This window comes from Pituophis catenifer, unplaced genomic scaffold, assembly GCF_029215685.1.
Source record: "Pituophis catenifer annectens isolate HBS135680 unplaced genomic scaffold, rPitCat1.0.hap2 SCAF_2, whole genome shotgun sequence".
Lineage (NCBI taxonomy): Eukaryota > Metazoa > Chordata > Lepidosauria > Squamata > Colubridae > Pituophis > Pituophis catenifer.
Genome location: NW_027256882.1, coordinates 138794882 through 138807606, shown reverse-complemented (window position 1 = coordinate 138807606; position 12725 = coordinate 138794882). Strand labels below are relative to the sequence as shown.

Here is a 12725-nt window from a genome sequence, read left to right as displayed (position 1 = left end):
AATTTTAAATTAATAAGGAGGAAAAAACATGAGGATGGAAGATCAAAAAGAACTAATTGCAAAAACCATTTTCAAATTAAGAAAAATGCAAAATACCTGCATATTAAAATGACTTGTGAATTGTACATTATTTTAAAAATAATTATGTTAAGATGTGGATTGAAATTAAGAAAGTCTTGTTAAAAATGAGAAAAGTTAAAATTATCATTGTTTGGAAGAAGTTTTGAGGTAAAGATAAATGTACTATTATCTAGAATGATGCTTCTATTTCTAACAATATCTGTTCTGAAAAATGATTTACCTCTTAAGCATTGATAAAAAAAGATGCATCTAGATTTACATGGCAGAATAAAATAAACCAAAGGGCTAAATATAAAATTCTTCAAGATCGAACAGAAAGATGAGGATTACGATTATTGATTTTAAATTTTGCAGGCTGCTTTTTAGTTTTGATGAAAAAGTGGGTATGGTTGAAAAATAAAAGAATGTTAGAATTAGAGTAACATAACATAAAGTAACAGAGGTTCGATTGGCATGGCTTTTAAGCTTTTACTTTAAGGTAAAGTAAATGTAAATTATAAAAATCATTATGTGAAAAATGCCATATTAAAAATATGGAATGAATACAAGCCCAGGTTGTGCCTGAAAAAAAGTTTATTTGACTCAGCACAGGAAACATTTTACAAAACAGAAGAAATGGTTAAGTATCAAAATCTATTTATATATAGGAACTTGGAGAATTCAAGATAAAATCAGGAGAACAATTGACTACAGAGGGACATAAACAATTGTTTTATATATGTTATTATAATATGCACAAGAGAACCATTTAACATAGATAAAAGCTAGCTAGTATTGAACAACTTGAAATCTGAAAATGAGTTATGCATAAATGATGAACATATGACTGCAAACGTAAAAACTTCTGTTAAAATATGAAATAGAAGAGGAACAAGTTAAGGGACTATATAGAGATGGATAAATGGGAGAGAATGCAGGTGTGTGTTAAAATTGTGTTAAAATTTAAGAGAAAATTTGTATAAAATGATGTATCATTGCTATATGGCACCAGAGAAATTATCAAAAGCAGTACGAAGTCACGTCAAACCAATATTGGGAATGTGAAAAATATAATTTTTACTATGACTTCTGGATTTGTGAAAAAGCTAGAAAACTTTGGAAATACATACAATGATTGAATTTTAAAGATTAATACTGAAAAAACATCTCTCTTTTTACCTGGATTTATTGATAGACAATTAGAAAAGACCCATGGGTGATTTTATATATGGAAACTGCAGCAAGATTACAGTATCATCCATGGTGGAGGAATATCAAAACACCCACAATAGATTGGAATAGATTGAGAAGAGGGCAGAATTGTCAGAAATGGCAAAACTGACCCATTTGGTTAGGGACTTTTATAAAAGACTAGAAAACTTTTGTGGACTTTTTGCTGAAAATGGGAAAAGACCAAACTAATGATTTATGGATATGATGACTGAAAAAGATTAAATAAGGACTGAAGGGATCTTTGCAATAACAAAGAGACAAGAGGAATAATGAGCATTTCTAATGTTGAAAAGAAGGCCAGAAGTCACTTTTTTTCTGATTATTTCTTTTAAAAAAAATTCTGTTTTTCTCTTTGTACTTTTTCTTTTCCCTCTTTTTTTTAGTTTTACTTTATATTTGTCTGCTGCTTATGTAAATATTTTTATAAAAATAATAAAGTATTGTTTTAATTTTAAAAGTTAATAAAAAGCGAACATACACTGTAAAGCATCAGTACTCATCTTTATTTCTAAGGAGACTTCAAAGGTGTTCTGAGAAAACAAAATATTGGATGGTAACACTCTGATGCTTGTTTGAACATGCAGAGGTGATAGAGAATATCCTGGAAATTTAAGCAGGTGTGGTGAGGAATGACCTCACCAGTTTGCCATTTCATAAATGGGTGTTTTATGATGGGCCAAACTCAGGTAGTTCTCAAAATTCCACTGTATGAATCAATCCCAAAACTCCACTTATTTTTTCCTCCAAAACAAATGGCACATTCCTTAGTATGAACCATAGATACCCTGATCAGAATATATTTAACTCTGAAATTATAAATGAGACATAACTACTATATGACAGAGTGAAATGAAATACATAATGAAGTCATCCCAGTTGGAAATACGCACAACTTTATGGAAGTAAACTCAGCAAATAAGGATTGCAAGAAGAGAAAATGGAAGAAACAACTCACACACACACACACACACACACAAAAAAGGGAGGAGGGGACATCAAGTATAGCTTCTATTCCCTGTAATTGAACAAAGAGCTTCTGAGGCTGACATACAGTAATTAATCTAAACCAGGGGTGTCCAACTGGTGGCCTGCGGACTGGATATATCATGCTCAGGCCACGCTCACCCTGGCTCCGCAAAGGCAAAAAATTGTCATGATACATCACGATATGTCACGTGACGTAATCGAGTTTGACACCCGTGACCTCAACATTTAAATAGTGAAGTCTATACACCCTTTCCTCATTTAGCAACCACAGTTCAGCCCTTAAGTTGAAAACAAAATGGTCACTAAGAGAACATATGAAAGAAAAAAATGGGAAAGACACTGTAAAGAGCACTGGTTGCTGTCATCTTTTTTAGATAAAGTTCTCTCATACAGTATCCTGTGCCTGACCCATTATTTTGTTCATTTTCTCTTACTTTGCTCCCTCGCAGCGCAGAGGTTACCTAAACAAGGTATCTCTTGCTGAGTTGTTTTTCTCCAAAGTTTTCCCTAAAAAGTTCTAACCACAAGTTAACAAGCCCAGGTCTTAATTAAGTTGATTGGGACCCTTCTATCAGGTGACTCTGCTGCCTGAAATTGACCAGACCTTAATCAGTTTCACATGAAGGCTTTTGTTGCCAGACATAAGAAATTTGGTCATAAATGCATGATTGGTCAGAAAATTATTTTTTAATTAATAAGGAGTGCTTATATTGTTGAAAACCACATAAATAAATGAATGCTTAAAGTGATATTTCCAATCAGATGAGACCACCATTCTTACATTTTTAAGTTGCATGATATACTTCTTCACCAGGTCCTTCAGTTCTGGAATCAGCATTTCTGCTCCAAGCAGCACATGCTCCACAAAGAGGGACACTGAGAAAATTCTATTCCATTGGCTCCTATTGGAAAAAAAAGGAAATTTATTAAAATTTAATAAATTTAATAAATTTATTAATTTATTAAAAAGGAAAAAAAAGCATACTATCAAAAAGCTAAACTGAAAAACAATGGACTCTGTATAACAAAAAGATCAGCACTGCCTTTTATGAAAGCAGATAAACCTATGAACTTACTTGAAAACACGACTGCAAGTAGAATAAAAGGGTTAATTTGGGAATTAACAACTGACCCAGTTTCAACCCCATCTTGAAACTGGGGTTAAGATGGGATCAAGTGCAGCAGGATAGAGGAACAAATGTTCTGCAGAAGTCTCTTGCCAAAAAGACAGCTTAAAGTACACATTGGTTCTCTTGAACCAGAGGTGGGTTTCAGCAGGTTCTGACCCGTTCTGGAGAACTGGTAGCAGAAATTTTGAGTAGTTCGGAGAACCGGTAAATACCACCTCTGACTGGCCCCACCCCCATCTATTCTCTGCCTCCCAAGTCCCAGCTGATCAGAAGGAAATGTGTATTTTGCAGTAACCTTCCCCTGGAGTGGGGTGGGAATGGAGATTTTACAATATCCTTCCCCTGCCACGCCCACCAAGCCACACCCACAGAACTGGTAGTATAAAATTTTGAAACCCACCACTGTCTTGAATCAATCTAGCTTCAAAAAACCCCACATCTGTTAAACATAGCATTCCATGTAACCCTCAACATGCTTGGCCACTTTGCAGATTCTGATCCAACCTATGTTAGGATTTAGACCACAGGAACTAAAGATATTTTGAGCATGCCAATTACCATAAGAAGTCAACTTATGAAGTTGGCCGGAAAAAAAGCCAGCAACATATTGACAATAGAAAAAAGCAACCATAAAATGATCTTTACTACAACAGAAAGTAGACACAAATTAACATTTCTACAATGCTGAACTTTTTACTTACTTGACCTCTTGGAGCATTTGGCTGCATTGGCTTCCACTGCCTTGGCTACAGTTTGCTGTGCACACAAGTTCAATGGGCATTTGAAGGTCTTTCACCTGCTGGAGCCATGAGCGAGTTTTCTGCTTCAGGACTGCCGCAGATAACATTTCAGTACAGGCCAGCGCAGCGAACACATCTAGCACCTATGACAAACAGACATAAAGAAGCTTCTTACCACACACGTGTGATGTAAGAACATAACACTTCATCCTTCACTGAGAATTACATTATTGAATCTAGGCATCCTTTGGTAAAGTAGAATAAGAAAACCAACTTGGATTTTGATGCCCTCACTCCATCATTGTGCCTTGTGTTTATGGTTTTGTACTTTGTTAAATAATCTGACTAGCATGGTGGTATAAAAATCAAATACATAAATAGTTCCCTAAATAAATACAAGGAGTTCTCATTTAGCAACTGCCTTGTTTAGCAACTGTTCACAGTCATGATTACGGAAAACTAATTTTATTATCACTCCTTGCCATTCACAATCTTTGCAGGTCTGTAAAGCAAAGGAAAGCTGGAGTAAGATCATAATCACAGTCACGATTTAAAGTTTTGCAAGTACTTTGCTTAATAACTAAATTGCCAGTCCCAACAGCAGTCACTAAATGAGGACCACCTGAGGTTTCTTTCTGTAATATCATTAGGCCCCCGTTTTACATCCTTTTGATTTCTATTTGACTTTTTGATTTTGACTTACATTTCTGCTGTCTTCCTTTTAAAATCCCTATTTTTCTTTTCATTTCAACTTTACATTTCTGATTTTCAGCCTACTTTATTTGTTTAATGGAAAACCTTTGTAATTTTATCATGATATATTGAAATTAATTACCTATGTCGTATTTAAATTTCAATTTTATTATGGGAGAGTAAATATTATAGTAAAATGATGATGATATATTATATCATCATCATTTTAGTCATTGTTTATCCACTGCAGGATGAAGGCCTCTTCCGCATGTTTCCAACTAATACGGTCTTGAGCTTTCTTTTGCCATTTAGGCCCGCTATACTTGCTTATGTCATCAATCCATCTTGTTTTAGGTCTCTTTTGGCAACACTTTTTATCAAGTGGGATCCACTCTATGACTGCCTTGGTCTACCTACCATCAGTTCTTCTTGCTATGTGACCAGCCCATTTCCACTTCAATTCATTTACTCTCTTGATGATATACTTTCTTTCATTCTCTAATCCATGTGCAGTTTTATAATGCTGAGCATTATAATCCTGTCTTATAATGCCGAGCATGTACCTTTCCATGGCTCTTTGCGCTACTCGTAGCTTTTATATCAATTGTGAGGTTAGTGTCCACATTTTACCGGCATATGTTATGGCACTTAGCATACACTGATAAAAAACTTTTCTCTTTAGGCATAGGGGAAGGTAAAAGCAATTCTATTAAGAGACATGGTGGCACAGTGGTTAGAATGCAGCACTGCAGGCTATTTCTGCTGACTGCTGGCTGCCTGCAATTTGGCAGTTCAAATCTCACCAGGCTCAAGGTTGACTCAGCTTTCCATCCTTCTGAGGTCAGTAAAATGAGGACCTAGATTGTTGGGGGCAATAGGCTGACTCTGTAAACCACTTAGAGAAGGCTGCAAAGCACTGTGAAGCAGTATATAAGTTTAAGTGTTATTACTATTGCTATTATTTGACCTTGCTTGGGAGATCGTCCATGTATTCTCATTACAAAGGAAATACAAACATCAGGAGCATAGCCAGTAAAAAGCATTTTGAAGACATGCCTGGAACTCCTGCTTTGCAGACAGATTAATTTATCCTGACTAAAAATATAGAAAGAATCCCAGTTCCCCCTACCCTCAGGTGTCATGTTTTCCTATTAAAGTTAAATGTTACACCTACCATTTGGCTTTGCAACATGCAGCTTCCTTTGTTTTCTCTTTGTTCAAGGGTATGAAGCACATCAGGGTACACAGCAAGAATGCGGTAAAAGTTCTGCAGACGACTCCTAAACTGATGATAAGCAAGGTGGACCCAAGGAAGGGAGGGCACTCTTGCTTCTACACTGGAAGAGGTGGCCTTCATTTCTTCCACACAGGACAAGAGGGCCACTTGCAGCATCTGAAAATATACAGCAGCATATTTGAAGGCAATTCTCTTCACAATCTCCTGATGAGTCATAAGGATTTAAGTAGACTTTCCAATACATGGGAAACATTTATCTGCATGTCATAAAGCAGTAATTAAGTGCCAAGTCTACCCACTGACTGACACATATTACAGTATACATTTTGGGGGGGGGGGGGATCATGAAACAAGCTTTTGACTCCCAAATCTAGCCACCTAGGATTGAAATACGCACATTTAGTTCCCTCTCTGAAGTCACACCCATTGCCAGGAGAATAAAGTCTCTGACATAATAATGAAAAAAGACGGCCTTCTCTTCCTCTGAGTAGCAAGCAATGTGTTGCCCCAGTGGTGTCTGCTGAAAGATGTCTAGAAACTTCTCTCCATGGGCTGGAAAACAAAATGGGATTTAAATGGTTTTGCATCTCCTCCAGAAATAAAGTCAACCAGTCCTCTTTAACACATAAAACAAATTCAGTATGAAAAATACAATTTTCTTGATTTTGTGTTTTACTTAATTTATCAAATTTTTATTCTGCCGATCACACTTACGTGACTTTGAGCAGTTTACAAATGATAGCTGCTATTTAATTAGGATGGATTTTTTTTAAAAAAAAAATGATATATGTACTGATAGAAAGCTTTAAGTTACTTTTGTATGTATAACATGAGTATCTATATATACGAATGTCTGCCAGTTCTTTAAGTAATGCTGAACAATATGCCAAAATCTGAAAAGTATTATGGATTAGATTTGAAAATATGGGTGCTGCTCCATAGCAAAGAGAATCTGAGATGGTTAAACTGATTCTTTTATCCAAATAAGAGATTATATTTAATTTTGTCTCTATTTTGAAATAGCTTCTAGATTTTGTATTTGCAACAGGGGAAAAAAAAGGAACTTTGATTCTGTTTTTGTAAACTAGACAGGCTTATTATTATAGAATTGGCTTGTACATACTGTTGTGTAAAAGTAAGCAGTTGTGATTGTAATGTTGTTACCTTCGACTGTGCTAAAGAGAGTAGGAATTCAGTGCCTTTTTCTCTTTTTTTTCCTCCTGTTACACTATATCCCCTCTTTTTCCCTCCCTCTCTTCTTACTTTTCCATGGTTTTTGCTTTATATTTTATACTTTGATAAACTAATAAAAAGTTAAAGAAAACAAAAACAAATGATAGGTGCTAATTTGAGCCAAATTTGCCCAAGTTTTTCAAACAAAGGGACCTCTTTTTAACTTCCCCCTGATATTCTCACCTTCATTTTTAGTGACATGTTGTGCTTGAACCCGAAGATCTTCCAAATAATCTTTTATCTTCCAGCTGAAAGGCATTTTATTGCCAGGCTCTGTAGACAATTCCATGTCATTCTGCACCTGAATTGGTTTTGTTTGAGAGCTAAGGAAGATAAAGTAAATTTCACATGAACAGTTACTTTTTCAATATATTTTGAATGTATTGATGTAAAAAAAAAAGTCAAGCAAGATATGATGAGATATATTTTAATTTAGTATACATAAAAATGTGATCAGTTTAAAAACCGATACTGAATGGATTGATGATTATATGGTAGATGTATTTAATACACAATGTTTCCTATATATTGAATAAAGGAAATACCATAGCATAAAATAAATCTGTTTCAATTTGTTCTACTGAAACTCTCTCTTTGTTTACCCCACTCTTTCATCAAAATGCTGGTGATTGGAGAGATTCCCCCCCCCATCTTTTAGCTATGTTCAATAGTGGTGGTCACTGGGATAAACCTTTCATGAAACATTTTTTTAATAAGCCATGCTCACTGAAAAATGAACAGCTAAACCAGAATTTCACATCAGTGACATATACCACATTATTCATTCATATTTACTTCAAATTCAATTTACTTCTTTCAGAGATCAATAAATGTGTTTCTTAACCTCGTCCCCACCTTCTTCCCACAGCTTACCTGCTCTGACCCGTGACATAAGGGATGTTTAGAAGGTTTAGTTCATTGAAGATGAATAACCACAAGCCTTTCACACAATCTTCTGTTCTTGGATTGACCAGCAAATCCAGATTATAATCTCTGTCCAAAATAGATACTATGTAGGCCAGAAGTGGGGTCACCATACTCTGGATCCGTTTCCACAGCGTGCGTCTATATAAAACAAGAGAGGAAAAGCACATAACATGGCATTTCACATTCTAAAGAAACCAGACTCAAGTGTCTTTTTTTTCCCATTTCACCTGATTTGTTTGAATTCCTAGTGCATTAAAGTTAAAAGTTTTAAAACCCCAGATGCATATTGTATTATTAAAAAAAAGATTAAATCTTCAATAAATGAAGTTTTAATCAGTTAAATTAATTAAACTGCAATTAAACTAAGTCTCACAGAAGCTGCCATATTTGGATTAAAGGCAGTATTTCAACCTGAGCAACCAGTTCTGAAAGAAGAAAAAAAAACAACAACAGGTGGCTCCAGAGAGTACTTGATTAGTACTTGAATGTAATGCTTAATCTATACACCAGAAGTATCAAACTCAAGGCCCGGGGGCCGGATCCGGCGTACGGGGTGCTTAGATCTGGCCCACGGGGCCACCCTGAAAACAGCAAAGAACTGGCCCGCAGTGCGTCTGCCAGTGAAAACAGAGCTTGGGAGGGCCGCACATGGCTCTCCCAAGCTCCATTTTCGCTGGCAGAGAGTTGCAGGATGTTGTCGCCGCCAAAAACAGAGATTGGGAGTCTGTTTTTTCTAGCAGAGCACTCTGGCCACCACAGGCGACCCTGACATGAGTGACGTCAAGCTGACCATGCCCACCCTGGCCATACCCACTCCGGCCCCACGAGGTCAAACAACCCGGATGCGGCCCTCAATGAAATTGAGTTTGACACCCCTGCTATATACTATACCTAAATGTTCCTCCTTCCTGGAGGGCAGTAAGGTTTGAGGCCTCCCAGAGCACCCACTCTTTCATACTGAAAGAATTCTCTTCCTGTTTCTTCAAAAGGTAAGTAAGACGGCTCTTTGTAATCTTCAGGAAGTTGCCTGGAGGGGGAGAAAGAGGACAGCCTAATTTTTATTTGTATAAAATTTTTAAAGCCACTTTTTAGGATTATATTTCAAAGAAGATGAAAGAAGGTACTGATGGGTAATTCAGATTTTGAATCAAAATTAACATTTCCTGGTCTTTTGCTTGATGATCCTAGATAAAATCATATATTTGCTTCCCTAAGAAAAGCTACATGATTTACAAACCTTGGGCATTACCTTCAATAATTTGAGATTATTTAAGAATTATTTGCAATCTACACACCCATTGTGAGAAATATCAGTTTATTCTTTTTCTGTTTTGTATTAACTAATTAGCAATGCCACTTATCTCACTACCACTAATGGTGAGGGTAAAGGTATTCTTTCTCTCAACCTACATTGGGAAATTAAAATGCTCAATCTACCAATTCACATTTCAATAGGGATGTAGATTATGGTCCATAATTTTCCATGAGGAGCCTCATCCTATAGTGGATTGATTCAGGCTAACGACAACAATCTGCTTCATAAACACACGCACGCACGCACACAAACACACACACACACACCTGTCACTTCCAAAGAAAAAGGCAAGGTCTCTCTTGATTTTCTATGGGGTCTAGTCAAGCACAATCACCGACAGAGCAAATACATTCTAAAAAGTATAAAACAGAAACTGATCCTTTATTTCAGCTTTTTATTGTATATTCAGTATCCTGAGCATTCATATAATATAGCAAGAGGAATTTGTATTAAAATATATTTCACTTTAACAAAAGGCCATATGCCTTCTGGACTTATGTATATTATATACCTTGCAGGGTATCTTCCTCAGACAGGAGACTAAGAAGAATTTCAATTCTCTTAGCGCTACGACCGGCATTGTCATTTGGGTCTCTTAGCATGCCGACAGCACTTTGAACACAACTCCTCAAAAGAATGGTAATATCCAAAACCTTAGACTTTCCAGACACAGAAGAAAAAAAAAACTTATTAATATATCCTGAAACAATGTACAATAATTGCCTCTATGGCAGGGGTGTCAAACTCTATTTCATTGAGGGCCACATCAGGGTTGTCTTTGACCTCAGGGGGCCGGGGTGGACATGGCCAGGGTAGGTGTGGCCACTCCTGTCAGGGGCGCCTGTGGCAGCCCAAGCACTCTGCTAGGAAAAACGGGTTCTCCTGAACTCTTTTCGGCTGCGATGGCCTCCTGCAACCCTCTGCCAGCAAAAAAGGAGCTCAGGAGGGCCACCTGCAGTCCTTGTGAGCTCAATTTTTGGCTGCAACTGCCTCCTGTAACCCTCTGCCAGCGAAAACCGAGCTCAGGATTGCTGCACATGGCCCTCGTGAGCTCAGTTTTCAGTTACTACGGCCTCCTGAAACCCTCTGCCAACAAAAATGGCCTCCTGCAACTCTCTGCCAGCGAAAACGGAGCTTGGGAGGGCCGCATGCCATTTTTGCTGGCACAGGCACCATGGGCCGGTCTTTTGCTGTTTCCAGGGCAGCCCATAGGCCAGATCTAAGCACCCCATGGGTCGGATCTGGCCCCTGGCCTTGAGTTTGACACCCCTGCTCTATGGCTATCAGACCCCTTGAGATGTGAACGAGCGTCCGATTAAACTGAGCTGGACAGCCTTTTGACAGTTGTGTGTCACACTTGAAAAGTATGAGATAATAATGCAAGTGTCCAGGACCATTATGTTTCCCTTCCATGGAAGAGGCTTTCTAGAAATTTTCTTTGGTTTTTTTTTTTAAATTGTTTGAACTGTGCTGTACTTTACTAGGGCTTACATGTCAAACTTTTTTTTTCACTAGCAGTGCAAAATAATCTGAAATACTTCCAAATTTGAAATAGGTTCTCAAAACAGTGCTGTCTATCAATGGAAAAGTTCTAAGTGCAAAACAGCCTTTTCAAGTTGAAAGGTGGTATTCCAAGCTTGAAACAGGGCCATTTGGTGTCCAGGGCATTTCTCTTAAGGTCAGACCAGCATTTCATCACACCCCCTGGGATCAGAACAATTGTTTCAATTGTTTTACAAAGCACTATTTTTTTCTTTTCCACTATACAACAGGAGGGAATTATGTCAGCCTTTCTTTCATCAATTTTGGGGGGCGGGGGGGGGGGGAGGGGGAGGAAATCCCAGAGTTTCAATGCTAGATAAGGTTCTGGTGCTCTAAGATGCCCACTTCTGGATTCGCCCTGGGAGCAGAGGAAGAAACAATCATCCAGGTATCCAGAAAGAAAAAGATCCTGCCTGGATAAATATCTTAGTAAAATAAAAACAATGCAGCACTAGGAACTAGGGAGGGAGGCAGCCATGTATAGAAACTTCTATTTCTAGAGAAAACAGGCACGAAAGAACACCTTTGCATAACTGAAAGGGCATATGTTATTGCCCAGCTATATAATCTTCTGAAACAGTAGATAATGGATATATCATAAAGATCACAAATAGTGATCCCTATGGAGTGATCACAAATAGGAATCTTACTCTAATTATAGCAGATCATTACGCAGGTTACTCTAATAGGGCAATGTGTGGATCATCCCAAGGCTAGAACAGATAGCTAACCATAAATATCTAGATGCAAATATGTGAAAGATGTGTTATATTATTTTTATAATCAATTGCACTGAACAAAAAAAGCAAGTTGCTACAAAGAAGAACATCATTTGCTCTGAGATCAAAGGGAAACAATCAAACCAGATTAGTGAGGCATATTAAGACTTACAAATATTTCTGGTTCGGATATTGGTGATGCCTCCACCTCCATCTCTTCTATTTTTTCTTCTTCTTCTTCTGTCCCTGCAACTACAATGATAAAGAAAATCTCATATAGGAATGCAGCCTGACTCTAAAAATGATGATGGGAATGACTACAAACTGTTGGAATTAAGCACTACATAAACATGTAGTTGAACTTCTTACTTTCAGGATTCTCTGCAGACTCTCCCATATTTTCAGAAAACAGCTGGCTGATGGTGATGTTTCTGAGGGATGTTATATCAGAGATCATATCCTTGGAGGTTCTTAAATCATCAATATGCACAGACTGCCACAGCCCTAAAAACAACAGATGATGTATCACAGCTATTACCTGCATTCCCCTTAATAGTATCTGAGGAAAACCACTTAACCTACACAGGGAAGAGTAGGATAATACAATAATGTATCTTTTACCATGTAACAGCAAGAGCCTTCATTAAATTAATTTGTGGGTATTGTACATAAAATTGAAGTTAAATAACTTCCTTTCAGTTTGGCCAATCATATGTCTCAGGGAAGGGGTGGGGGGGGGGCAAGGACAAGGACAAGATTATGTGAAACCAACAAATATGTTAGCCTCTGAACAAATCATGGGGTATACTATTTTTATTACAGGTAGTCCTTGACTTACAACAGTTCATTTAGTGACCATTTGAAGTTACAGTGGCAGTGAAAAAAATAATTTGTGACCATTTTTCAGTT

General features: G+C 37.2%; 1 protein-coding gene across 1 annotated transcript in view; it reads right to left on the bottom strand.

The window, feature by feature from the left end:
- The window catches only part of RNF213 (ring finger protein 213), a 115439-nt gene that overhangs the window by 39754 nt on the left and 62960 nt on the right, over positions 1 to 12725 (bottom strand). Inside the window, exons 31-40 of the mRNA XM_070937687.1 lie at positions 12186 to 12320; positions 11989 to 12068; positions 10067 to 10214; positions 9132 to 9267; positions 8187 to 8378; positions 7497 to 7636; positions 6478 to 6632; positions 6018 to 6236; positions 4112 to 4293; positions 3062 to 3182 (exon numbers count right to left, since the gene is read on the bottom strand). Of these exons, the coding sequence (XP_070793788.1) occupies positions 3062 to 3182; positions 4112 to 4293; positions 6018 to 6236; positions 6478 to 6632; positions 7497 to 7636; positions 8187 to 8378; positions 9132 to 9267; positions 10067 to 10214; positions 11989 to 12068; positions 12186 to 12320 (1508 nt within the window). The remainder of the gene's footprint in view (positions 1 to 3061; positions 3183 to 4111; positions 4294 to 6017; positions 6237 to 6477; positions 6633 to 7496; positions 7637 to 8186; positions 8379 to 9131; positions 9268 to 10066; positions 10215 to 11988; positions 12069 to 12185; positions 12321 to 12725) is intronic.